The following is a 27,132-nucleotide window of genomic DNA, read 5'->3' as shown; positions in this document are numbered from 1 at the left end:
CTTCCTTCTTCTGAACACTCAATGTTCCTGTGTGTTCGAACACATACCTGTGATGTTCCATTGTTTCATATATTCACAATATTGTATCTTCTGCGCCTGCTTGCTCCATTCTATATACATATACACATATATAATGTATCTCATTGGCTCTTACTAGGTAATGTAATAAAGTATATGCTAAGGTCTGTACATTTCATGCTTTGCTGCTTGAAATAAAGTATAGCGAAAGTATTTATCTGCCTAGTTTTAGGAGAAAGTGTGAAGTTTTTGGGAAATAATGCTGTAGTTGAAAGACTTAGTTAGCAATATGTTTACCAAAACTTCAACTAAAAAACTCACTTGTGAGTACTGTGAAATATAGTTCTAAGGCTGTTTCCTTAGAAATGAAAGGCTGTTTCCTTAGATATGAAAGTATCCCCAAGCAAAGAAGAGTTGGCTTCATATTTTTGCAGTCCTAATCATCTTTCTTTTGTCTAAGATTGTACTACTCTGTATTTCTACAGCTACAGTTTTTGTTAGCCCTCTAACCAAGGAGTTATTGCACAGCCTAAGAAGGATGAAACCATGTTTCTCTAAACACTTAAGTTTCTCACCCCTCTACTAAGCTGGCACACAATGTCAGCTTGTTAAATATCTGAACTGAATATTTGACTTTTGCTGTAGTTAGTAAATAACCATTGTGGTTCTGCCTTTCACAAATGTCCGTGCTGTTTATAGGTTGACCCATACATGCAGTTAAGGTGTCTGAATGTATGTGCATGTAGTCATGAAAATTCTGCATGTGCATTATAAAAATGAGTTGGAAGCAAACCTTAATAATTAAAATACTGTTGTTCTGCCTCAGTGATAGAATGGTGCAATATTTTTCATAAATAAGCAAAGCTCTCTCAAGCAGCTCTGCAATGAATCAGTTTCAAAATTCTGAATATTTCAAGGTTTTATTTTATTTGCTTAGCATCTGGTATGTTTGGCGGAGGTAGAACTTAAAAGGTAATTGTGTCTAGGGATAGGACTTCTTTAGTTTACCAAGAACTTGTTTTTGTTCAAAATAGGCTGATCTGGGGAAAGAAAGCTGGTGGAAATCTGGTAATCTCTGCAAATAGCCATGCAGTGACTTGGTAAATAGCATAAAGCACAGTACTTGTAAATGCATAACAGCTTTTTGAATGCAAAGTAAAGGGTAAATGGACTGAGATTGAGTTTTGAAGCTTTTTGGAGTGAGGGGAATTTTACATGACCAGCAGAGTGCTCACAAGAACGCTTATCCTGCCATGTGGCTGAGATGGGTTCTGGGACAAGGTGAGCTAGATCATGAGTATTGCTTTGGGAGTGTCTCATTCCAGGCCACCTGGGACACTACAGTTTTCAATACAACATGTAATATTGATTTGCTTCTGTGTTTCTGGGTAGCAAAAACATGTCTGTTTTGAATGTAACTAATGAAATAATTTATGGAAATTCTTTTTTTGTGAGGGGAGGGAGAAAAGCATTCACTCTGTTGCTGGTTTGATCTCCAGGACCGTATTATTGATGCTGGCCCCAAAGGAAACTATTCTCGTTTTATGAATCACAGCTGCCAACCAAATTGTGAAACTCTAAAATGGACAGTAAATGGAGACACTCGTGTCGGCCTCTTTGCTGTGTGTGATATTCCTGCAGGTATTTCAGTTCGTGTTGGTTTTATTTTAATTCGCTAAGCTAAACATTTTACATGGATACGTTAAATCAGTGGGAGGTCGTGGGTTAACTGATTCAGTAAAATATTTTTGTATAGAACTGGACAGGTGGAAGAGATGTTTTGTGGTGTTCCTTTTACTGTAATGTTTCTTAATAGTGAATCCTATGTCTGCTTTTTATTGCTTACGTCTAACGATACACCAAAGAGCCCCTAGTTAGTATCTGTGCAGTCACTTTGTGTTGCCCGTCAAAAAAGTGGAGCAGTTTTTGTTTTAGAGAGCTCAAACAGTATTTCTGAATCTTTTCTTCAACTGAAGATAGAGTGAGTGTTTAAAATACGTTTGAAAATATGTATGTTCTGGTTTGTTTTTACAATATTGAAATGCATACATGCACATATATGCACACGTCTGTGTATAGCTGTATCACCTATATCTACAGCTACATATACATATGGGTATCTATAATGTGCAGACTATGCACATGTGGTTTTGTAAAGTCAAACTAGTTTGCTTTAAAGTGTAACTGCATAAGACATCGTGCAGTACTGGTGCCTAGTTAATCATTGTCAGTGCTTGTGAGCAGTAAAGGGGAAAAAATCTTATGATAATAAATCGACAGGCAAGTACAGAACCAGAAGACAGATAATAAAACCTTTGTTTGTTTGTAATAATTTTGATAGGCTTCAGTACCTTGTCCTTCATAATAAAACGGTGTGTCTCATCTCACTCAGGGACGGAGCTGACTTTCAATTACAACCTTGACTGTCTGGGCAATGAAAAAACAGTCTGCAAATGTGGTGCCCCAAACTGCAGTGGATTTCTTGGGGACAGACCAAAGGCAAGTAATATATCAAGATAACTTGACAGTGTCTTGTCAAACTAGTAGCCTTGGTTTTTCTTTTAGGGTATATCTAGGTAGACCAGCTTTGTGTTATGATAAGGGATAATCACTTTAGGTCCTGAATAAGAAACATTGCAAGCTACTGGCACTAGCTTTTGGAATCAGAAGCATATAAAAATAAGTGGGTGCAGAGGGGAATAACCTCTAGTTAATCCCAGTCACCTCTGAAGTATGAAGGAGGGGAAAGGTTATAGGAACTAGGAACTAAGAACAAACTGGCCACAGTTGCTTGAGTGCTGCACTAGAGTGAATTCAGGGAGAGATGGTAGCACAAAACCGAGTGTTTATTGGGTAAACCCTATCCTGCATAGCCCAACTATAGCCAGTGAGGTTTTTCTGACTTTGCAGTTTAAATCTAAAACGTTCGCTAAAGTCATTAAAGATCTTCCAGTTGAAGTTGAACTAAAGAATAAAAAATTGTGAGTTTTGAAATGTAAACATAATGAGGGGAGGCAGGGGAGATGTAAAACTATCACGAAATGGTGTGTATGATTCATGTCAGGTTAACTTAAAACCTGTCCTCCAGTAGAAGGACATGTACACAGTCCATACCCCACATTGTGTACACAGTCACAGTTCCTGAAACTCTGCTGTGTGTTTTTCAAAGAATGCAAGTGGATGCTGGTTTTAATAATTCCAGTGTAAATTATGCATAACTGGAAGAGAAAAAAAAATGGATATTGAAATGTTTGGTAGTGCAACTACAAAATGGAGGCAAATTAGCCATAAGTAGATTAGACTGGAAATTGGAAGACTTTTTTTTTTTTAAGTCATAAGAAAGTAGAAGAGCTTACCAAGAGGAAGAAATTACAGGGACAAGAGGTGATTTCAAGTTGTCTTTTTATAAGAGTTAGTGTGGTTTTTATTAACATGGATAGGCACCGCGAGGCTCTGGACAAGTCTGTACCAAGTCAAATTTTTGCCTGTGTGCACTGTCTGCCAGGGATGCCAACAGTTTTCCTTGTTTGTGTAATATTTTTCTTTTGCAAAACTGGCATTTACAGATTTGCAACTTAATCTTTTAGAATTCTTCCACTAATGCCTCAGAAGAAAAAGGCAAAAAGACCAAAAAGAGAACACGGAGACGCAGAACAAAAAATGAAGGGAAGAAGGAATCTGAAGATGATTGTTTCCGTTGTGGTGATGGAGGCCAACTGGTGCTGTGTGACAGGAAATCTTGTACTAAAGCTTATCATCTCTCCTGTCTTGGTTTAGTGAAACGTCCTTTTGGTGAGTGACCTCCCTTGTTAAGCTTCTGTAAATAAGTAACTTGCAGGTACCTTGTTTATTGCACAGAAACCTTCTCACAAGTGTCTTTTTTTGAAAACATTCTTTTGTATGGTGGGAACTTCACTCATGAGTAGTGTAGGAGTTCTTCCTCAACGTGGAGGCACAACGATGGCCTCTCTCCTGCTTCTCTGTTAAAATCAACCTTTGGTTTTATGAATGTAGGTAATTGCTCCTATTGGGTGATGGACTTACTCAGTGTGGCTCTGTCACAGGAAAGCTGATTATATCTCAGAAATGCATATGAAGCCAGTTGAGTTCAAGCCAGAAGAATACCAGCGGCACCTGGAATAAGACGAGTAGGAAAACTTTAAGGGCAGTAGACATCAGGTTGCAGTTCCAGGTACTACTGGAGCTACCTGGTTCTGCAGGCAAAGCCTGTTATCCCAGAAACAAGTAAAAGGATGACTGGTAAAATGTGCTGGCATAAGAATTTCTGTAAGTGAAGCACATTGGCTATCCCTGAGCAAAACCTGCAACAAACAGGTGAGCGTTGTAATGGTAGGCAGCAGATGACTAGATATTGAGTATTCTACCAGCTTGCAAGTTCTGTAAAATGCTATGGAATAAAGCCTGAATAGTTTCTTCTATCTGGAGTTCATTGCTGCATTTAAATGAAATTAAAGTCAAGTCCATTACTTATTGTTGTCAGTTGAGATTTAGAGTTATGATTTTTTATTTTTGAGACTAGCCATACAAGTTCCTGTCTCATCTGTCTCTGAAAGAAGTTGTGCATTGTTCAGATGCTAAAAGACAAAGCTTCTTTAAAAGACTGTGACGTTTTTTACTCCCTAGTAATTTGTTCTTTGGTTTTGGTCACAGGAAAGTGGGAGTGTCCTTGGCACCACTGTGATGTTTGTGGCAAACCTTCTGTTTCTTTCTGCCACTTCTGCCCAAATTCTTTCTGCAAGGAACACCAAGACGGGACAGTACTAAATTCTACGTTGAATGGACAGTTATGCTGCTCTGAACATGTTCTTGGGGTGGATTCTGTTGAAACTCAGAAGACTGAGAAACCCCGCAAAAAACTGAACAAGTTGAAGCCTAAGAGAAAGCAGAGGAACAGATGGATGAGAGCTGAATGCAAATAGTCATGGACTGCAGTTTCTACTGCCAACACTATCTTGTAGATAAGTTGTGAATATGACCAGGGAAGGACACAATTTTACATATATTCTGTAAAGGTTACGTGGGGGGGGATTTTTTTTGTTTTGTTTTATTATTTTTTTTATAAATCCACTGAGCCAACCACAGCAGTCTTCTGCTGCTTCTGCACTGATAACGAACTGCATAGTTCAGAAAATTTCAGGACAAACCAAACTTATTACTCAGCATTACAGTTACACTTGAATTGTTACGAATGTAAAAGGTTCCCTCCAATATTCTTTCAGATTGGAGGTAGGTTAAAAGCAAACCAGGTAGGCGTAAACATAGGTTTTAAGATAGTATTTGTCAACCAACAGATGTTTAAAATAGTATATCCTTGAAAGAAGTTATTAGCTTGAGTCCTTTAAAGTAAGAAATAGCTTGGTCCGTGGTCCCAATGAGATTTGCTTGCCTTGTGTGTTTTAGAGCAAGTGCTTGAATGCCATTCACGATCCAGGTGCGTATCTCGCTGTCACCACACACAAAACAATTTGTTTGTACTCCTATAAAATTGCTTTCCAATGATTCTTAAACAACCATTTTCTTAAAAATATTCTTCCACCAAGAAATACAGTGCATGGTGGGAAAGGCACACCCTGTACCAGAGAGGGGAAATTTTACATCGTAAGAGATTTTTTTTCTGTACTGTTTTTTCCTGTATTTCATTCCAGCAAAACTTGACTTGATCTTGCAGAGCTGTACAAGTCTGGATTTAGAGGGATATCATCTTGCATTCTAGGCCCAATACTCTGTGATTTTTGTGTCTTAATAGAAACAAATCATACAAAACCTATTATCTGGAAAAAAATGAGTTTTTCCTTAATGTCAAGTAAAATGCAGAGGCAAACATTTCTTTGGAATGCTTGGACTCCAAGCATTGCAACTTTGTGGCAATGCAAAAAATGCCCAACAAGGAACAAAAGAGAAAACCAGGAATGAAACCCTGAAACAGAAGGTGAAACTTGACTAGCTACTGAAGTCCAAAAACTAAGTTATCAAAACAACTAATTAAAAGTGAAGTATATTTTTGAAGAAGCATGTAAGGAACAATTTTGGTGTGAAATTTAGCCCAACTCTGTTCCTTTTTATGCAGTTTATGTAAAACTGGCTACTTGACTTGGCAGACTGAAATCATTCCTTACTTTTTTTAGGAGCTCTGCTCTTGACTGTCTTATCGCCACTGTGTTTTGTCAGCAAAGCTGTTTTGAATGCTTTGCTCCCGGTAGGTTCTCACAGTGCAGTGAGATGAATACACAAGATTTAGTTTTAATGGAAATAATGTTAGAACTAGGAAAAAATGGTAGAGAAAAATGTCTTTACCTGTTTACTTCCCAGTGCATGTCATTGGTGTGTGATTAGGCAGCGTTACAAGTAAGTTTTGACTTGTGCCATTGTTATCTAGCCTATGTAAACACAATGTGCGCCTTCATGTCCATTTAGGATTTGTGTATGTTCTAGCTTAGTTTGCCTTTACTAGTGCAGAAACTCTGTGTAGCCCTTTTGAAATTGAAGCCTTGCTATATCTTAAAAGTGTATGTTTCTTTCCAAACGTATTTTTTCAGGATTTGACTGCAGATTTAGTTGAAATTAACTGAAATCCCCATTTGTTCCCAACACTTAAAACTTTGGTTTTTATTAGGAGATATTAACTGAAACAGGTTTTAAATGTAGCTTTGCCCTGTCCTGAACTCTTTTAATTTCTATTTTGTAACCAAACAACTGCTTTGTTCTTTTAATCCATTGTATAAACACTGTTGGAAGATGTTGGTTTTTATTTTCCCCAAGTAATTATGAGAAAAATAGCACAGTTCGAAGTAGGGGGAAAGTGTTACATATTTGTATTCTAAAACTGGTATACCAAGCCTTGCACTCAAGGAAGAAAATGAAGATTTCTTAATTGAGTTTGAGAGGAAACTTTTCCTCTGCTATAGATATTTGTAATACCGAGACTGAAGCATAGGCCTGTGCTTAAAATCAAAACCAAAAAATTGTGTAATGTACATTGCTATTGCTTTTTGAGGGGAGGAAAGTGAAATCAGGTAGTAAAGTAGAAAGATTTTCCTCATCACTTTTAAACAAAATGAAGGAATTTTATGTCATTGGGACCATTATTTGTTTGAATACTATACCATGTAAGGAAGGCTTTATAAGAATACCTTTAAATAAGTTATTATAAAATCTTACCTTTACATTCCACTGCTTTTATAATTTGTTAAATTTTTAGTCGTTTTATTGCTTTTTCTCTTCATACATAGGTATAACAGCTCTGGCACCCTGGAACAGTTATGCCCAAAGTCCTAATAGGCAGATACCCACTTCCAGAAGCCATCAGCTCAAATAGTTATTGATTGGCACTGTTGCAGAAACACCATCAGTTTTCAGATCGGTCGCGGAGCCTACAACTCCCCGCCTTCCGTGCAGGTGGGGTCACAAGCACATTTAGTACGGCAGGATGCAGTACAGCCACCCATTTTGTATCTGTCTGTGGGTAAATAAAGACGTCAGTGTTCAAAGCAATCGCTCTCAGCATTCCTTTCATAATGTTAAATTTACACAAACAGATCTTAGCGAGTGGCTGTTTGACTTTCTGCTTCCTTCTACCTCTTCTCTACTCTTTGTTACTAAGCTCCTTGGGCCAATGAAGGCTTGCACCGCAGACAAAAAGACTCCAAACTAGAGGTTTGCTTTTGAGTTACTAGGACTTTGTTCCTTCTGCTGATTACATACTTCGGAGATTGATCTTTAAAAGAAATGTGGACCATGTTCTTCCTTGATATGTACTGACCCTACGAGCTCAGCTCGGTCACTCAGAAGGTGATCTGGGAGAATTTTAGCGTCTGATTCAGGAAGGGTGTTTTTTAATGAAGGCTTCTATACCTTACTCCGCAGCACTGGGAGAAGAGACTGAAGTATTGTTTTAAACAGACGGCAAAAGAAAAGTTGTTTCACTATTTTCCTTTTCCCACTGTTCAAATACAATCTTAGAAAAATTGAGCTTTCTCATGATGCAACTCAATACTTCTTAGCATCAACAGCTTAAAGATTTCCTGCTATAAATTCATCTAAATAACACCTAAGTATGGTATATTATGTGGCATTAAATTATGTAATTTGTCTTACCCATAGAAATAGAAAGATGTCTTTCCTTTTCCAGCAGACTTGTCAAAGCTGGTATGTAATAGGCAAATTCAAAATTTGTTGTTCCTTCATCACGTGAGCAAGCATGGAAACAATTTTCTTTTGAATATGTTAGATGAATTTGCTTACAGTCTAGGAAGAATAATCAAATTAAATGTCTGTTTTGTTCTGTAGCTTTGTGTTTATGGTTAATTTTTAGGGGCTTTTTTAATTTGAATTACTTTGAGAAGCAGAATACCTTGAGAGACATATTAATGCAATTTTTCCACATTGTTGAGTCACATTATTCCATGTCTGACTGCTTGAGAAACTTCAGTGTCTTATTAAATATTAAAATTTATTCTTAGTTATTTAAGAGATATTGCTAATTCTTTTTTGGGGAAAAAAAGTTTTCGCAGCTTTTTAAAATTTTTTTAATTATTTTTAGTCAAGTATACGATCTGCAAGTATGGTTTGGCAGTGAGAGAACTGGATGTTCTTCTTTCATAGTGATAAGTTAGTTGCACTCCAGGATTTCCTAAGAGACTCGCTGGAAATAATACTTAAAGCTTATGTGGAACTGGTGATGATTGTGCTTTGGCTTGTTTCCACGGCATCGCTTATCATATAAATATTGACACTTTTTGCAGTCCAGTTTTTCCTGTTACAGTGCTGTTTTCTGTTGCTCCTAATTTTGGAGACTTGCACTATCTCGAGCTGCAGTCACACAGTCCCACCAGGTCTGGGCTCAGCTGGCTGTCACTGCTGCTGTCCTGTTGGGCCAGGTTTGAATTCAACTACGCTTTTCCTTTTCAGCCAGACTTTAGTTTGGGTCTGGTTTGCCTTGTGGGTGAAATCTCCGTGTGTGCCAGCAGCTGTCTGTCTTTAGGAACACACCAAAAAATGTGCTTTGGATTACTGTTCTGCTGAGATAACCTGGTACTATGCTATCACATCTGCACCCTTTTGTTGCTCCTGGGGAAAGCCCTGATGGCCATGCACACCCCATCCCCAAGCTCTTGGGGCTGGAGAACAGAAGAGGGTTGTAGGCATCATTTCCCACAGCCCCTGTGGACCACAGCACATAAGCCAGGAGGAGGAGACCCCATCCTGTCCCCAGGTGGTCACTGCTGCCATTTCCTAGAGCTGGGGAAGCCCTAAGGGACATCGGATTTCAAGCAAGTAGCTGGGAGTGAGGAAGAGAGCGGGAGAAGGGGCTGAAGAGTGAAGACAGGAGGTAACCAAGAGTAACCACTTCTCTCTCTTCATTGAGAAATGGGTCTTGGGAGCAGGTGGACAAAAATGAGGTTGAGGGATGGTTCTAGGGCAGAAAGGGGCTTGGGCAATCCTCAGGGGAAGGATAACAAGGTGGGATGGGATTAAGCTTGACATATGGTTTAGAGATACTGTCCCTGCTGCTACTGATCCAGGTGGCAGGGTTACTGTCTGCATTCCTGCTGCCCACAAGGAATGACACCTCTCTTCCAGTTCATTTATTCATCTGACATAGCCAAAAGAGAGCAGAGAAGTGATTTTTTTTTTTTTCCTTTTTATTAAAAAGCACAGGAACCTCCCCTGGGGTGAGGAGAATGAGCAGGGGAGGGCAGCAACCACTTAACCCCCTGCCAGCTGCGTTCCTTCAGCTGACTGCTGCTGCCTTAGCCCAGGGAAAAGACTGAAGTGAGAAGTAACACCTGCTGCCACCTCCACGCACACTCATTTCAAAGCCTAGCTCTTTTAATAGTAAGTACTGCTTTTACTGGGGCTCTCAGAGCTGATGAAGCACGGCACGTCACAGCTGGCTGTTCGGTGCGGGGTTTTGCAGTGCACCTGGTCTGTGAATGAATTTCACTCTAGGAGAAGGGAGGCAACAAGGGAGAAGGGAGCTGTTGAAGCTGACCCCATTACAGCTGATGGGCGTTTCTGACTGCCTGCTAGGCTGCAGAGATCAAATGGCAATGAGGACAAGGTGCAGAACGGAAAACGTAATGAGAAAGAACATAATAGGGAAAATACAGCAGACACCAGTTTTAAAAAGAGAAGAGGTAGCCAGCCACACAACACCTACAAGACTTTAAATTGTTGCTGTAAAATACAAATCACATCTGTGTAGCCGGCCGGGATGGTCACTTGGGCTGCCTGCACCAGAGACAGTTTGGCGTCAGGAGCTGCACCCCAAAGGACTTCGTGCAGTTTCATGTCTTACCTGTGTGGCTTGGCTAAGAAAGAAAATTTCTGCGAGGTTTGCCCAAAGTTTGTCATTGCTTCTGTAGGATGAAGCGCTGCATTAGAAACTGCAGCAGGAAACAGAAGGGGTGTATTTGTCCAGGAATCAACCATTAGGCCTGTTGCATGTGTTTTCCCACAGCTGAGAGGAAGGGGAAAGCTTTGGGATCTTTTTCCTTATTTTGTCCTTCCTTAAAGTAATGGTAAAGTTTTGAGAAAGGTAAATAAGTAAATACATGTGCATATTCTTTAAAGGAATACATTCATCTTAGTTCCTACTTAGGTGGAAACAATTGTGCTGTGGAAACCTTGATAACTGGAGCAGTCAGTCTTTGCTCAGGTTGTTGAGCTGACTGCTGAAAGGGGAAGTTTGTTTTTTTTCCCCTCTAAAGAAAAGGAGAAAACTTTATTTGTAAGTGAAGGGGGACACTTGTGCTGTTCAGCCTGTTTTCAAATATCACTCAGCTGAATTGATTAGCACAAGTAGCCACAGGTGAAAATTATTCGATTTGTATTTCTCTGCACTTATTTTGGCTATATAGAAATGGGTTGGTGATTGTTAAACATTTTCACATATGCACACACATGCTTGCCGTTAGCAATTCCTCTGCTACCAGCCAGCATACACTGGCTCTGTGTGCTCCATCACGCCGTACGTTGTGTGCCACCCCGATTTTCTTGGTAGCAGCAGGGACTTCAAAGAGTTCTTGCTAGATTCGTGCCTTCTTTTCAGTATTATCACAAAGATGGTAAAGATTCCACCTGGAACATAATTATGGTTAATTTTCAGATGAGAAGGGAAAAGTGTCAGGTGAGGTTTGTTCTAGTGCTTTTTGACTGCTGTATTATCTTACAGTAAATGAAGTTTTTTCTCCTCCTATGCTTGGGCACAAAAAAGATTTGGCTAGCTGTAACAACTCAGCTTTAGCATTTCAGCTTTACTCTGAAAGCCACAGAGAACGGCAGCGGGTTTTAATGAAATAACTGTTAATTGTTTTTCTATTCCTCATTACTCTCTGCTCTGTGGCACTGTCATTACCCACCTGGCATCTTATCAATGCAGACTTGTTGCACTTGTGCCACCCTTCTGAAAGACCTTGTTGAGAGATGCATTTGCTCTGTGCAGTGCTTATAATGAAGCACAAGAAGTAACTGACCTAGATTAACTTTGAGTCTAGACTGAGATCAGGACTGTCAGAAAAAATTACTTTTAGGTTGGGCATAGACATGGAAATAATTGGCAAATCTCAAGTACTGTGACATTTTTTTGTTGTTTGTTTCTGGCATAAGCATAATCAAGGAAAACTGATCTTAACAGAAGAGCACAAATCTGTCGCTGTGATGCAATATGTCCAGACAAATACATCCAAATTTAGGTAGTGTGAGCAGACAATCTGTAAACAATTGATCTGTTAGCCCAGCCGTGAAATGCTCGCAGGTTCCAGCGTTGGCTGTTTCTTTTGCCCCTATTCTTAGCAAACACTTTGCCATGTAGGACTTGACTAAGGAATGTTGTTCTGTGACCCTCAGCCTCGTTTGTCAGAAATGCTGGTTAATTGGACATTGTTCCTGCATGGGTAGGCTTTTCATATGTTTCATTTTAATCTACTTTTTCTAATTAATACTTGCTTCAGATGGCATCTGTCTGGGCAGATTTTTGGACCGTAGCCTGGCACAGCGGAATCCAGGCTCCCGAGGTGCGGGAGCTGTCGTGTGGTTCCAAGTCCCAGCTGAGAAGGACCCTCATCCACTCCTACTGAGGAGGAGCCCCATAGCTCCTCAGGCCTCTGCTGCCCTTTTCACAGCCTCACAGGGTGGCCGGGGCTGGCAGGGACCTCTGGGGCCTTCTGCTCCGAGCCCTGCCCCAGCAGGGCCACCCCGAGCAGGGGGCCCAGCCCCACATCCAGGCGGCTCCTGGAGATCCCCACGGAGCCCCCACAGCCTCTGGGCAGTGTCCCTGCATAGTGAAGTGATTTTCTCCTCCTTATATCCATGTAGTCCTCATGTGCCAAGAGAGGACTTTGAGAGGAGCAGCTAATGCTGCTTTGTTGTTGAAGCTCTGCTCTTTTTTGTTCGTAGCAGGGAGTAATGCATCTGCTTGATCTCTCCTCTGCCTTTTAACAGCAGTGAGCCACGCTGGAGGATGCGTGTTCAGAAGGCACATAACTGTTGGGCTTCAAGCACAGAAACTCAGGGGTAGGTGGCTTTAATGCCTTAGACTACCAGGAGGTGATGAAAACACTGTGGCAAAAAAGCTGGTAGAGGAAGCAGCATTTAACATGGGGACTTCTTTTCACGTCCCTGCACACAGATCAGCCTCAGCTTGAACATCCCTCTTCCACCTTGCTCTGCTTGATCTTTTCACAGTCAGTAACGGTTGCTCAATTTGCATCACAAAGTTTAGGGGAAAGTTTAATCAGAGGTAGCAATTGATTTAAAACTACACAACTCTTATTTTTTCCCTTTGTTAAGATTACAAATGCCTACTCATCATTGTGGGACAAACATTCCTGGTGTAGCTCCCTCATGGAGCACTCATCCACCTGCTGGTTTCCTGCCTGGCCCCCCTCGAATGAGCTAATTACAGCAGGTGCCTGTTTTCCATGCCACTGTCTGCTTCCCGCAGTCACTGCACTGAATGGATGGTCTTTGTCTGGAAAAATACCCCAGGAGCAGAGGGGATGCTTTTAGGAAACCTGAAGTCTCATACATGGGAGGAAATCATCCATTTTCCTACGTCTGGGCAGCCAAGATATTCCTGTTTTGGAGGCTCTACACACTGCTGCTTCCCAAGGACAAACAACAAACATTCATTATCTCACTAGCTGTACATCCCTACTTAATATTCAGCAATATCCCTACTTACAAACGGGGAAAGGACTACCATTTGCATAGAGAGCAGTACATGAAAATGAGAAGTTGTGCAGGGTGAGAAGCCCATGTTAGAGGGTGGCTCATGCATTTAAACCACACTCAGCCTGTTCACCATGTTACTGCAGTCTGGTTCCAGCACTGACTTCATATTTGTGACACCATAGGTCACTGTGCTATAAGGATATGGGGAAATTAAGGAATATGGGGCAGTGGGATGGCTTTGAGCTCTGCAGCCACTTTTGATGGCAACAGAAGGCACACCAGCTCATTGCTTCCTTTTAAAGGGATGAGCAACCAGAAAGACCTTTACTAGAAACCCAGGTTTCAGGAACTCTAACGTACACCACCCAGAGCCTATTGCTGGCACAACCCGAGGCTAGAGAAGACGATGCTCACCTGCTGAGAGAAGGGCCAGGAGGATGATGGCCAGCGGCGCCAGCTGGCAGGAGCTGCCCACCTTGTAGAGGAAGGCCTCCATGCAGTACTGCGGCTCTGTGCTGCCCGTGGGGCAGAAGGCATCAGGAGGGCACTTGGTTGGTTTCACGTCTGGGCTCTAACAGAGAGAAAAAGCAGGTTCCTCAGCAGCAGCAGCCAACAGGGAAAGCAGCAGTAGGGTAAGCGTTGCCTCTGCCCCATGCACAACATGATGAGAGCTTCTGGGCCTGGGGCACGCTGTGAAAACCTGCTTTATAAGGTACTCACTGCCTTGCTGGCTCAGAAGAGAGATTAGAAGTGACTTGAGCTCCCACATGGAGCCCTTGGTGGACACAAACTGGGGCAGAGGCAGAACTAGCAGCCAGCCACCTGAAACTGCAACATCACCAGCATCAGGTGCTGGTGGTGCTGCTGCTTCTCCTTTCCTTGCCCTCAGGAGCTGAGGTGGAGCCACCTGTGTGCCTGCCTAGCAGGTGACTGCACCCCTCTGTCCACCAAAGGGCTATCGGCTGTGGTGCCTGCGGGCTTTTGTGTGTGTGGGCTGGGGGCTGTGCTGATACCAAGGGGGCTGGGGCAAGGGCTGCCCCCTCCCCACCAGCAGACAGTGCTGCAAACAGCTGGGAGACACCAACACCATCCTGAATGGTATTGATGGTGAGTGTGAATGGGTGGTGCACTTCAGCACTGGGAATAAAAAATAAAAATAAGAAATGAACCTGCTGTCATTCATCTCAGCCTGCCAGGCCCTGTGGTGTTACTTAGAGTAGGGTGAAGAGAGACGGTGACAATTATACAGCCAGTCCACAGGCCAAACAGCCCAGTTAATGGATACCCCATCCTCTGACTGTCCCCTGACAGCCCACCGAGGCCAGGCAGCTCCAAGGGTGGAACAAAGCCAGGCTCCTGGTGTCATAATTGCAACCGGCTCCCTCTGTCAGGGCTCTAGCTGTATTTAAGAAAAGGAAATAGGCTCAGCTAAAAATGGTGTTAATTAAAAGTGCATTAGCTCATCACAGGACATTTGTATTTGTTAAGCCAGGCTGCCAAAGCAGCCCGAGGAGACTCACGGGGCAGTAGTGGTTCTCTGGGCACAGGTCACAGCTCTCCTGGCCCTGCAGCAATTGGTATTCTCCTGGCTCGCAGAGCTTGCACGTGGTGTCACCGAGACCTTTGAACATACCTAAGTAGCAAACAAGCACAAAATTAAGATCTGGGACTAGACCCTGGGGCCTTTGCAAGTTGCATATGGATGAGTTTGCTTTCAAAGCCACAGGGAGAAAGAGCATGAAATACTTGATGTGCATGACAAAAGCTGAGCCTGGACTTTGGTCCTTGCTGGGTGGCAAAGGGGCAGGGAAGGGAGAATAAATGCAGGGAAAGGGACCAAATGACACCTGGTTTCAGATCTGGAAGCAGTACGTTTGAGTAGGAGTGCAGTGGGAGCTGGGTTCAGTGCTGAGCTGCGGCTTTAAAGCAGAGGGAAGGTTGGAGCTGGAGGTCAGCAGCATTTCATCCCCTCTAATTTGGGATTCAAACACCTTTTCCAGCTGTTTGAAACTTGCCAAGCAAAGTTTAACACACAGCTCAGTTTCCTAAGCTCTGAGGAAATGACAGGTCAGGAAAGTCACGGGTCTCAGAGCGATTAATGCTGCTTTGCATGATTAAAGCGTGTGTGACTGCAGCATCCCCGGTGCTCCCTCCATGGTGCAGGCTGGCAGCAGTGCTCTGCAGCCCAGCATTAACCACAGGAGCAGGAAGATTTGGCACAGCACATCCTGGCACACTAGCAAGGGCCAAAAAAAGACACCCACCCCCCCCCCCAGCACCTTTCCATTGCTGCAGCAGCAGGTCTTTGCTCCACAGACATCAGCTGGGGCACTCACGATGGCAGGGAGAGATGCCCTCTGGGTCAAAGGACAAAAGTTTTGGGAAGAAATCCTCCCTTCTGCTGCTGAAGTCACACACGACCTGCTTCCTTGCACTGCCCAAAGCCGTGCAATGCACCAAAGTTGTTCACCACCTGTGACCCCAGCCCTCCGCCGCGCTACCCACCTGCATGGCACGGCACGCACGCCTCGGCTGCCTCGCGCAGAGCCTCGTGCCCACCGGGACAGGCCAGACATGCCGTGCAGCTGGAGGTGCTGGGGAGAGGAATGGAGCAAGACAACACCATATGACCAGCGCTTTGAAATCAAGCCGACCCACCGACGCCTGCTTTTATATGAAAACCAGCTGTCCACCAGCTTTTGCCATTCTGTAGGCAGCTGTGGTTCTCTCCAATGTGGTTTCCCCCTGTATGTCTAATTAGGGTCAGGCACATGATGGCATTTCTGTCTTCTCCTTGGTTGCTAGTCTGCATGAAACAAGTCAGAACTCGGCGTCCCAGCTGTTGCTGCTCCCTAGCAAACTCGGGTGGAGCTGCTCGATGGGTGCTGAAGGGATTTAGGAGCAACAGACCCGCCATGCAGCTACATAAGACCCAGAGTCCATTCCTGTGGGAATTTACTCAAAGTTCAGCCAAGATCTGCTGCGGCACATGGGACAAGTGAGCACAAGGTGACATGGGCTCATCAGCTTTGGCTACAAAACCTGCACCCAACTGATCCCAGGACACACAAGCCAACAGCCCGCTTGTTCTTCACTCTGGGTAACACAGCTGTCAGGGTGTTCCCCCCATCATACAACCCCTCTCTCACCACTGCTCAGCACCAGCTGGGCGCCACGGGGATGCCCCTCTGGCCAGCACTTTGGCTTTCAGAGCTCAGTGGCTGTTACCAGATATGCCACCCCTCCCGGTCCCCAAGCTCATGCAGGGATTTCTTACTTGCAAAACGATCCAGGCAGGCAAGGCAGACAAAAAGCTGCATTTTGCTGGGAGCTAAAATAACCTGGAAGAGAAGAAAGAGCACGTTTTCAGGATCTTTCCTCCACCATCCCTGTCCCCACTTTGTCAGACAGTTGCTCATCTCCACATTACACACAAAGAAATGAGGGCGGTGAGGCACTGGCACAGGCTGCCCAGAGAAGCTGTGGATGCCCCATCCCTGGAGGTGCTCAAGGCCAGGCTGGATGGGGCTTTGGGCAGCCCGGGCTGGTGGGAGGTGTCCCTGCCCATGGCAGGGGGCTGGAAACTGAATGGGCTTTAAAGTCCCTTCCAACCCAAACCATTCTGTGATTCTATGAAATGGACTCCCCCCAGCATGGTAGGGAGGAGGACAGGAGGCACAGAAACAAGTTCTGTGGGCTACAGATGAGCAGGAAGAAAGCAAAGCCTCCTCCCTCACCCTGCAAGGAAAATGCATCTTTTAAAACCGATAACTGCATGATATGGGGGCCACGTTCATGGACTCCTCCTGTGGTCTAGCACACTGAACAATTTGCCAAGTGAAGGCAGTGACATACTGCACCATTGTCACCAATGACAGTCTCCAACTGCTGCCTAAAACGCTTTTTTCCTCCCGAACTCCCCAAATGATAGCCAAGATTGAGGTGTGAGCTGAGAAGTTTTGTGCACGGATTTTCAAGAAACCACTTGTGCATGTAGAAGGAGCTCTTAATTTGTATACCGAATAGCTACTGCGCTGCATGTGTTAATTAGGCTTTTGCATAAGTAAATGCTGGCCCCTTCTGAACATGTTGTCACGCTGTCTGCGAACATGCTGTACCAGGCTCGCGTTGCATACGTCCAGGTACTAAAAGGAGCTTGCTGAAAACCCAGCTTGCGATGTCTGGGAGGTAAGGGGAGTGTTACATTTAATATTCAAACTGCAGGAGACAGCCTAACAAAACAAAACAAAACAAAAACAAAAAAAGAACGAACACCACATCACAATGTTTTAGACTATTTTTTTCCATTGAAAATAGGAGAAATGCTTTCCTTTCTTGACTCCCCCTCGCCCCTTGTGCTATAACCAAATTTCATAAAATTTATTTCCTGGCTTTCAGGAATAGGCTTTCCTTGCAGTATTAGTATTAGCTTGTTGAAAACAGGAACGTGACTTGGTCTGAGACCTGTTTTTTTCCTTTTTAATAAAAACATCAATAACAGTACGAGATGAGATCTGCTATTCTATTTTTGGCCTGAACAAAATAACCTGTTTATTCTTCAGTGCTTTTAAGTTACCTGGTAATTGCATCTGGCCCCACAAAAGAGCCTTGCACAGTCTGATGCGAGCTCATCTGGGCTGAATACGAACCAAACCCAAACTTTACCTTTCTGGCACGCTCTGCAGGCTGCGGCCCCAGACTCGTTCGCGTAATGTCCGGGCGGGCAGGGCGAGCACGCGGTGCTCCTCGTGGCGCTGGGGGGGACCGAGCAGAGGTTAGCATGATTTTCACTCATTGGGGCTCCTCTCTGCTTGAGACAGTGGAGCACGGCTCTTTTTTTCCCCACTAACAAGTCTAGAAGTAGGGAAATTTCAATGAGGGAGTTCAGGCAGAAAAATAACAACCTGAAATTGCCTGAATGGTAAGGGTCCAGGGATAAAAAAATCAACTATTATTAATACTAGCTATATAGAAATGTCTTTATACCAGCTGTAGGGAAAGGTTCCGATTCTGAGTTCTGGGCCTTGAAACATAAATTTTAGCCAGGCTTTAAAAAAAAAAAAAAAAAAAAGGTTTAGAGTCAGTCAAATCCACACTCCAGGCAGGTTGGTCTGAATTGGGAAGGTGCTTGATGGTGTTCAGCTCCCATTGTCTGTTTTAAGAGGAGCTGCTCCACTGCTGAGAGGTCACAGAGTCGAAAAGGGAGCTCAACCACAGGCACTGGTGTGTGGGAGTCCTGACCTTAAACAACAGGGACTGTGGGAACAGGGATGTAACACGTCAGGCCTCCAGGAGGATGGGAAGGAAAATGGAAAAGGCAGAGAAGGAGGAAATCTGGTGCATGCATTACAGATAGAGCCAAATCCCCAACAACGAGCATGTGGGCTTAAGAATTTGTTAACGTACGCGGCGATGCTTTGGAGGAAAACAAGGACATGCTCTTTAATCCCTTTGGAAACCTCAGGGCTGAGCAAGATTTGTGGAGGAAAAAAAGGAAGCAAATACTTGGCTTAAACCAAACCCGTACAGGGCTCTGTGTCAGCCAGAGCCGCTTGCGGCCTGGGGACAGTGGGAGAACTCCCAGTACCACAAAAACTGGAAGCAATGCCACTGGGGCTGCCACGGCTCCCTCCCTGCTCTTCCCTTCCTCCTTTCAGCCACCTTTCCAAAGGCCTGGGACAGATCCACTCCCTGCAGGCCACCTGTACCCCCGAGGGGCTAGAAGTGGCTGCAGGCCAGGCCAGGCCACAGCAGAGGGCCAGGCCCCAGGCCTGTTACATGATCCCTTGGAGGAAGGGAAACATGTGAGGAAGGAGTTGTGCAAAGCACAGGAATGAAGCTGTTTGCCTGAGGCACCCAAGAGAAAAGCACCAGTCCATGCTAAAGATCCCCCCACTTAAGTCCCAAACATTGTCCCTAACTGATGGCAGACCTCCATTCCCCCTAACACTTCTGAAACATGAGGGGCCACCAGAGAGCTGGACACCGAGAAGCCCTCTGCACAAGCACAACACCACCAGAGGCTCCTGGTTAGAAAGACTGAGCAGCACTAAGCAGGTCCACTGGGAAACAACCCCCGCAGCCCTTTCCCATAGCCCACGGGAAGAGTTTTGGCAGGCTGGGAAGGGTTTTGAGGTAGAAGGTGCCCACTCCATGCCACCAGCCTCGTCCACCACCCTGGGTCACCTACTTGGCGTAGTGTCCCCGCGGACACGGCAGGCACCTCTGCTGTCCCCACGCGGGCTGGTAGTGCCCCACCGGGCAGGGAACGCAGGCACCAGCGTCCGTGCACGAGCCCCCTGTGCAGCACGAGCAGCTCCAGGCATCTGAAAGGGACAGAGGGGTGAGGATCAGGACTGTGAGACTCAACTTCAACACCCTGTACAGCCCCTGGGCTTGTCAGCATGGGGCACGGCAATGAATGCATGTGTTTGGATCCAGCTCCTCCAGCAAGACAATCTTAGGGGGTAGAAAATGGTAATATTTATGCTAGTGCTGCTGCTGTGCTCATTTAGTGATCAGGAGAACAGCCCTAAGACAATGGTCTCAATTCTGTCAACGTGGACTTCTGGTGAGAAGACCAAGACTGCTTTTTCCTCTTTCAGTTTGAGGGGAGAGGAGGGTTTTCCTTGTTTCCCACCACCACACAAAAAGAAAAAACACACTTCCTTTTGATTCCTTAACAAATTTACATTTGTGGAAAGCAGAACTGAAGCAGAAAACCCCGAGAGCAGAGAATCTGCCGTAAGTAGAAACAGCTTTTCTTTGAGCACAGGCAAGGCAGTATTCCCACCAGACATAAGCTCTAGCAGTCTTTGCTCCACAAAGCAAATCTGAGCTACGCAGAACAGTCGCGTGGGATTTGCTGTAACGGCACACGTCAGATCCACCATCCCACTTCTTGCAGCAACCAGTCCTTGGCACTGCAGGGATAAAGCACGGGCAAGACAAGGTCCTGCAGAGGCACATCCTGCACACAAGGGTGATGGGAATTGCCTCCTGTCCTCTGCAGATTTACCCTAGAGCATCAGGTCTGCTCATTCCTCTCTCTGAAAGAGCCCAGCAGTGGGGGAAGTGCATGGCTTGCATTTTAGGGTTTGTTTTGCTTTTTTTTTTATATAATTTTTTTTTTGGGGGGTGGGGGGCATTGAAAAAGCAAACACCTTGCAACACGCGAAGAACTTCTGAATAAAGTAACGTCATGCACTCTTTACTGCAACAGAAGTTGTCTGGGTGGTTTCTCAAGCCCAAGGGAAAAGGCTGTTTCTGTAGCAGGCATTCATTCCCATTCAACCACTAGAGAGTTTGAGAAAAGTTTGAGAAAAGTTTGAGACTTTTCTTGTATTTGGCCCTGTATGTCAAAAAAAGCATCCTCCTGCTGGTAAATGAGGTTGCCCTTGTGTTACACTTCGTGGTTGCAATCCCACCACTTCTCCATCCTGCTGGGGAAACATTGGGAAGACCAACAGCACAAGGCCAGCTGTGTCCACATCTTTAACTTCAGAAAGATACAACAAGTTCACTCCCATGCCTGCTCCCCATCCAAGCCCCCAACACCACGTGCTGCTCTCACCTCTCTTGACCACTCACTTTTCCACCTAGCCCAGGAGAGCTGGGGCAAGCACAAACTCTTACCATCGCTGGGAAATGTCCCTGGGGAGCAAGGGGCACATGCCGTCACGTTCACTTTGCTGCAGTTGGAGGGCACAGAGGTGGTGAGGGACGGAGCTGTTGGTGGATCTCCAGGAGACGTGGTGACATCTGGAGGGGTGGCCGAGGCACTGGTGGATGCGTGAGAGGTGGTCACGATCCCAGAGGTGAGCGTGGTCACCGGCAGGGTGGTGGGCAGGGCCGGAGCGAGCATTGTTGTTCCAGGGTCTGCCGATGGCACAGCTGTGGCCGTGACGAGGTATGTGGTGGTGGTCACACCACCAGGAGCTGGGGGTGTGGAGGCATGGGTCGTGGTGGCACTGGGAGGCACCGGGGTTGATGCAGTAGGGACTTGGGTAGTGGTCAGCTGGCCTAAAGTAATACCTAAGAAAAGGAAAAAGAACATCATTAGTGGTGAAATTACTGTTCTCCCATTAATGTAGGCTTCCCATTAGGTTTTTAATAACTGCTTAACCCACAAGTCCCTGTTTGACTTCCAGAAACTGCCTTCTGCTATGTTCCATTACAGAGCAATATAGAAGCATCATTGGCAGCATCTGAGCATCACCAGCACACAAGAGACTTATCAAGCATGTGCATTAGAGTCCTAGAACCATGTAGATTGGAAAAAACCCATAAGATCATCCAAGTCCCACGTTGAGGCGCTCTGACACTCGTAGATAAGGGGTTGTGAGAATTGCCCAAAACATTTGGTTTTGCTAGGGGCAGCTGCTGAAGGCAGCTCACCCTGAGATCCCACAACAATCTGATTTAAGATGCTTGTCAAGTAGCTGCCTGTTTCATCCCATCTTGGTTAAAGGGATCAAGAAAGAAAAATCCCAAACCCATGACTTCTTTGATGCTGTTCTGGAGATGCATCTGGCAACCCAAAGGTGAACCTGCCTATGGGCAGAGACTTGCCTCGAGTCCAGAATCCCTCCCCTGTGAGAGCAGTGGTGATTCTTAGCCAAAAAGCCGTAATTTTCAGAGAACCGGGGTATTACTGCAGTTCAAGTTATTTGCTTTAATCCATAATAGACTGAACTGGTGTCTGCTGCTGACAGCAATCTCTCAGCACATGACCATGGGAAATGGATGCTTTCCAGTCTCAGAACGGAGGAAAAACCCATAAAGCTAAACAAAAGGGAAGGAGCAGGTCGGTTTTCATTTAGCAGTGCCGTGCTAAGCAAACAAAGCAAAACAAAACCAGCCCATTCATGCCACCACAGCACTCACATCAGCTTGGATCGGGAATTCAGGGCAGGGATTTCCTCCGCCAAATAACTGCAGCTTCTGAAAACATGCAACTTTGTAAGGCTGCCCATTGCTTTTTTCCTCTCACCTGCCCTCTTATGACAAAGTGCTAATGCGTGGTATAAGCAGTTCAAGGGCACACATGCACCCCTTCCATTCTTTTAATAACACTTGTTAATTACTGGAAGACAGAGGCTCGCAGACATGTCCAGCCACTCTCTTAGAGGCAGTTGGGAAAAAAATAAGTAGCTCTGAAAGTAAAAGAATTGTTAAATTGCCAGGAATAGAGATTATAATAAGGCATCAAACTCAGCAGGCAATTAAGCTGTTTCTGGAGTGCGTCACATAAGAGCTGTAAGTTACATCAGTTTTTATTTCAGGACCAAAAGGGTGACTCAGGACCCAGCAGCGCGTTCCCGGAACTGTCACTCCCCACCACGCAAGGTTTGGACTCCTTCAGCCACCACAGCAAGGGCGCTGCTGAAATCAGGTGGCCTCCACGGGGAAAACAAAAAGACTGTTTTTAAGAAGCTGCTTTAGGAGGTTGATGGAGACAAGAGAGCGCAGCTGACACCCAACGGCAAGATGCAGGTGAGGAACGAGAGCTTGGAGGGGCCACACCACACGGTGGTGACAGTGTGGTCACCAAGGGGTTGTGGACGCATGGGTCGCTGCAAGGTCCTTCCCAAGCCAACTCCTTTGAGCTCTTCTCCTCAAGCCTTTGACTTCTCGCTCTTTGGGCTGTGTCTGCCCACATGATGCTGGGCACCGTGGGTACTGGTGGTTAGCGCTGCCCCAGCATAAACAGCAACATGCAGATGTAGCTGGCTAGCAACACCACTTAGGTTTCTATGGCAAAAACAGGACAGTGAATAAAAGAGTCCTTATGAAGCTGTGATCACAAAGAAACAACCTCTTCAAAGTGCTCCCTCCTAAGCGTATACTGACCGCTTTGTACTCAACATTTCAGAAGACCCAGTCTTTCTACAGCTCCTGAGAAAGGCAGCTGTCTGGGCCACTGCCCACGTTTTCTGGCTCTATCTCCCAAAACAGAACCACTGAATTTAACAGTGATGGTTTTTTTCCTTTACTTGTTTGTCCAAGATCAACATCCAAGAGACACCAGCACTGGCCTATGCAGCTCTTGGCCATGCTTTGACCGGAGACAGGCGATTCCCTTCCCCTGCCTTAAGGGCTGAAGTCAGTCTGCTTCTCTTTTCTCCTGTCTGGCAGCGAGCCGAGTCAGCCCAAATCTTTATTAAGCTAATCTCAAAGTAAACACTAGAAGCAGTTCGAGGGCACCATAAAGTTCTCCCAGGAAAAGTTCTCAGAAGGACCACAGCACGTGATCTCCTGCACAGCAGCCTGTCCCAAACGCTCATCTGCCAGAGACTCTGCAGTGGATTTCAGTATTTTGGATTGCACACAGCTAAAGCACTTCTGGTTTTGTTTTTTAAAGGCTAGATATTTTAGTTGAATGTTACTTTCTCATAAGCTTTCACTGTTTGGTTGGCTCTGCTGTTAAGTGGTGGTACTGTTAAGATAGATTATTTTAGTGAAAGTTGTCTTTTCATAACATGTTACTAGAATAATCATTAAATAATATTAAATAATTAATAATCATTACAAAACATCAGTAGCCATCAATAGCCTTCAGTGGCCAGCACTTCATAAAGCTGTTTAAACAACTTCTGGAAGAAAAAAGTTGGAAAAAATGCTGGAAAAAAATAGTTTTGAGCATCTAGAAAAAAAAAAGGTAATGTTTGGTTTTACCAGTTACAGCATCACAGGTACAAAAAAAGCAATATTCAACCAACCTGCTCAGCTCTCCAAACAGTTTTCTCTCCACGCTTACAGTGTCCACATGTTTACAGCAGGGAACAGCAATTCTGCTTTCTATAGACAATTTTTTTAAGACGTTGAATCAACAAAAGTACACATGAGGGATGTCTTTTTGTGACAACTTGGCACGGTGTTTTATTCAAAAAACCTTGAGGATGTCATGGAAGGAAGGTTACTGAACCCTTGACGACAGAGCTAGCCCTTCCTGATTTATAGGACGTGCAACCCCGCTGACCTGCAGGCGCATGGATGCTGGCTGAGAACTCACAAAATGCAGAAATAGGACGGACAGCCCCTTAGTTTTCCTTTCCAGCCTTGCACAACAGCACAGTCTGCTATTTGGGAGGAACTAATCCTTCAAGCCACACACAACCAAGCCGTAGTTATCTACATGAAGATAATCTTTGGTGAATTCAACAGCTGAGTAACAGGCTTCTGAAACAGTGAGTTTCCCCAATTTAATTTCAAGAGGAGGGCTGCCTGGTGCTCAGACGGGAAGGAGCCAAGGAGCTCTGTGAAACACAAGCCATTCTGTCAGAGCTGGTGGGTTCCTGCCCCAACAAGGCAGGTGACCGTGAGCCCCCACCAGCCCCTGACCACAGCACTGGTGGACTGCAGGAACGGGAAGGTCGCAGGGCAGCACCGTGCCCCAAGGAATTTTCCAAGTTTCACGTGGCCAGACATGCCCTGCAAGAAACCTGGGCTGAAGCCCCAAGCACAAGTTCTGGGGATCCCACACTGCCAAAGCATCAGTTATAAGAACGCGGTTATTTGACAGTAAAGCAGCGCAGGAGGAGGAGAGCAAGGGAAGCAGCAGACAAAGGCTCAACTACGAAAATATCCAGACTCTTGAGGAGTCCCAGTTACCAAAAACACCTCATGAAAGCGAACATGCTGGGGCATCCTGTTCCTCTGGGTTTAAGGTAAGGCCATGCAAAGGCCACTGCAACTCCTCAATTTGCACAGCAACTAGCCCTCCCCCCTCTTTTTTCTTTAAAAAGCAAGTTTTTATATTTATGCTTTCAGCACTGTGCATCTTTAAAGCTGTTTCCAGCACCTCCCTCCCTCGCTCTGCCCTCTGCCCACCCTGTGGTGGCAAAGCCCCGCGGTGGCACGGTGTCACCGTGTGTCACCATGTCACCCAGCCCCAGGAGGCCTCACCTGTCAGACACGCCGTGGCCAAGCTCCAGAGCAGAGGAGAGGGCCAGGCGCTCATTTTTCCCCCGAGGAACAACGGAGCTGGTCAAGGGGCAGGCCCAGCAGCTGATCTCCCACAGTTAACTGCTTATCCCGCCCCGGTCCGTGCCCAGCGCTGTCAGCTGATGCTGATCATGCGGCTCAGGCAGATCAGCCTCCCCCCGACAAAGAGGGGTTTATACTCGGGGACAGCAGCAAGGCTTGCTGAGGCATTGCTGGCCTCCTCCAGGTGAGATGCAAAGTAAAAGTTGAGCAGACCTGCAGGCCTTCCCCTCTTCTCATGGCGTACAGAAACACATCGGGCTAAGGGAAGAGGAACAGACAGAGCTGTGCCTGGCTGCTGGCCAGGCCCCCGTGATCTCCCTGGAGCAAAATGATTTCATTTTTAGACACCCAGGATTTTCCGCAAGAAGAAAAACAGCCTGGGAAGAACCCCCAGTTCAAAGCAGCTCCCGTTTCAACAGAGACGAGCCACCCTGCAACCAAAGCCCTGCCCTGGTGAGCTCGGAGCACACCACCACCACTCGCCCCCCAACGTGATGTGTCAGGTTGTTGCCATCAGGATCTAAGTCACTGATCCTGATGACGGTTTTGAGGTGAGGCCCCATCCCGTCTTCCACGTGTGTACCAGGGGCTATTCTGCTCACTGTTTGTGCCTCATCTTCCTTCCCTTTTAATTGTTTGTGCATCGTTCCCAAGGTAAATCCTACCCACGCTCTTTGCCACAAGATTACAGCCACAGAGACTTGGCTGAAGGAGGCACAACCTGCATGACTCGGGCCCTCGAGCTGCAGCAGCCACCCAGAGCAAAGCACAAGCTGAGCTTTGTGAGCTCTGACCCAAACCCCAAGCGCTCTTCACCAGGGCCCAGGTGGGTTTGCATCACACACAGCCCACACGGCACGTGCTGGGTGTTCTCCCACGTTGTGTAGGCTGGGAGGTTGTGAGAGGGAAGCTTTGGAAGTGGTCGCTGTTGGTGCAGTCCCACTGCACAGAGAGGCACAGAGCCTCTTCAGTGAGGGATTTCTGTGGTACCTGTTCTTCTGCTCCTGACAGGATCTGTAACCAGTGATAGGAGTAGAGGGAATGGCCTCAAGTTGTGCCAGGGGAGGTTCAGCTTGGAAATTAGGAGACATTTCTTCTCAGAAAGAACAGTCAGGCATTGGGACAGGTTGCCCTCACCTACAAGCCCTTCCCATGCCCCTCAAAACCCCCTGCTCAGCTGTGCCCCCTGAGCATGGCAGGAGGGAAGGCAGGTTGCTTCTCTCGGTTGCTTCAACAACCAGGCAAGTTTAAAACACTCTTCAGACAGGGGCTGATGCAACTTCAGGGCAAGGAAGTACAAATTGGTTAATTTATAAGCTTCTGGCCTGCCCTGGCTGGTCTCCACTGAGATTAAATGCCTCTGCTGGTTGGTTCGCAGGGAATAAATAAAGAACCACGCCATGGCCGATCAAAAGCAACGCCCCAGGCTGGCACGGGGCCCTCTTCTTGTCAGTTCAGTTGCTCTTCCAGAGGTGGTGAACCTCGTGTCCCCAGATGCACCAGGTACTACCCTCACCCTGGGGTTTTCAAGGCTTTGCTGGCTCCTCATAGGGCAGAGGCAGCTAGGCAGCTGCGGTGGTGTTTCTCCCAGGAACAGGGCCTGCTGCTCAAACAAGCCAGCAGTTTGTGCCCACTGCCACCCATCACCAAGTGACTGCAAGTCCCTTTGGTGTTAGATATCCAAGTTACTTATTTGTTTGCAGGCTGCTTGTTTATTAAACAAGAAACCCTGAGCAGGGAGAACATCTCTCAAACATCAGTCAAGTGTGAGCAGCATCGGCTGGCACCGTCCAGGCCACGCTGGGATGCACCAGTAAGTGCTGCGGGGTAAAGCCCCAGGTGAAGTCTGACCTATAGTGAGGACCATGAAGAGGAGAGGAATGCACGATCTGAGAGTAGACAGACACATCAGTCAGTCTGCAAGTGGTAACT

At 45.7% G+C, this 27,132-nt stretch overlaps 2 protein-coding genes and 1 non-coding gene across 9 annotated transcripts in view; 2 read left to right on the top strand and 1 right to left on the bottom strand.

The window, feature by feature from the left end:
- The window catches only part of NSD2 (nuclear receptor binding SET domain protein 2), a 107,295-nt gene extending 99,765 nt beyond the window's left edge, over positions 1-7,530 (top strand). For 6 of the 7 annotated variants that reach the window (XM_040556035.1, XM_040556034.1, XM_040556036.1 and 3 more), the window contains 4 exons: positions 1,518-1,659; positions 2,411-2,517; positions 3,606-3,810; positions 4,690-7,530. In XM_040556035.1, the coding sequence (XP_040411969.1) occupies positions 1,518-1,659; positions 2,411-2,517; positions 3,606-3,810; positions 4,690-4,958 (723 nt within the window). In that variant the 3' untranslated portion in view covers positions 4,959-7,530. Of the gene's footprint in view, positions 1-1,517; positions 1,661-2,410; positions 2,518-3,605; positions 3,811-4,689 lie in introns of those variants that run through there. The other variant, XR_005819541.1, reaches the window with a different exon arrangement.
- LOC121070284 lies at positions 1,246-1,376 on the top strand. The gene has a single exon (XR_005819989.1).
- Positions 6,142-25,476, bottom strand: LOC121069654 (multiple epidermal growth factor-like domains protein 9). Its single transcript, XM_040556044.1, has 9 exons — positions 25,120-25,476; positions 20,848-21,246; positions 19,403-19,538; positions 17,878-17,966; positions 16,490-16,553; positions 15,718-15,806; positions 14,733-14,845; positions 13,627-13,783; positions 6,142-11,118 (listed from the first exon to the last, which is right to left on the bottom strand). The coding sequence occupies exons 1-9, from the start codon at positions 25,172-25,174 to the stop codon at positions 10,967-10,969; spliced, it is 1,254 nt and encodes a 417-aa protein (XP_040411978.1). The 5' UTR covers positions 25,175-25,476; the 3' UTR covers positions 6,142-10,966.
- Positions 25,477-27,132: the final 1,656 nt, after the last annotated feature.

The sequence above is a fragment of the Cygnus olor genome, chromosome 4, assembly GCF_009769625.2.
Source record: "Cygnus olor isolate bCygOlo1 chromosome 4, bCygOlo1.pri.v2, whole genome shotgun sequence".
NCBI classification, from domain to species: domain Eukaryota; kingdom Metazoa; phylum Chordata; class Aves; order Anseriformes; family Anatidae; genus Cygnus; species Cygnus olor.
This window is presented reverse-complemented; position numbering and strand designations above follow the sequence as displayed.

Excerpts from the sequence above, each read along its gene's own strand:
- LOC121069654 (XM_040556044.1), bottom strand. The coding sequence starts at position 25,174 with ATGAGCGCCTGGCCCTCTCCTCTGCTCTGGAGCTTGGCCACGGCGTGT. Across the intron at positions 15,807-16,489 it reads CTGCCTGGATCGTTTTGCAA|CACCTCCAGCTGCACGGCAT; the intron begins GTAAGAAATCCC and ends TCCTCTCCCCAG. Across the intron at positions 11,119-13,626 it reads CCTGGCCCTTCTCTCAGCAG|GTGGAATCTTTACCATCTTT; the intron begins GTGAGCATCGTC and ends ATTATGTTCCAG.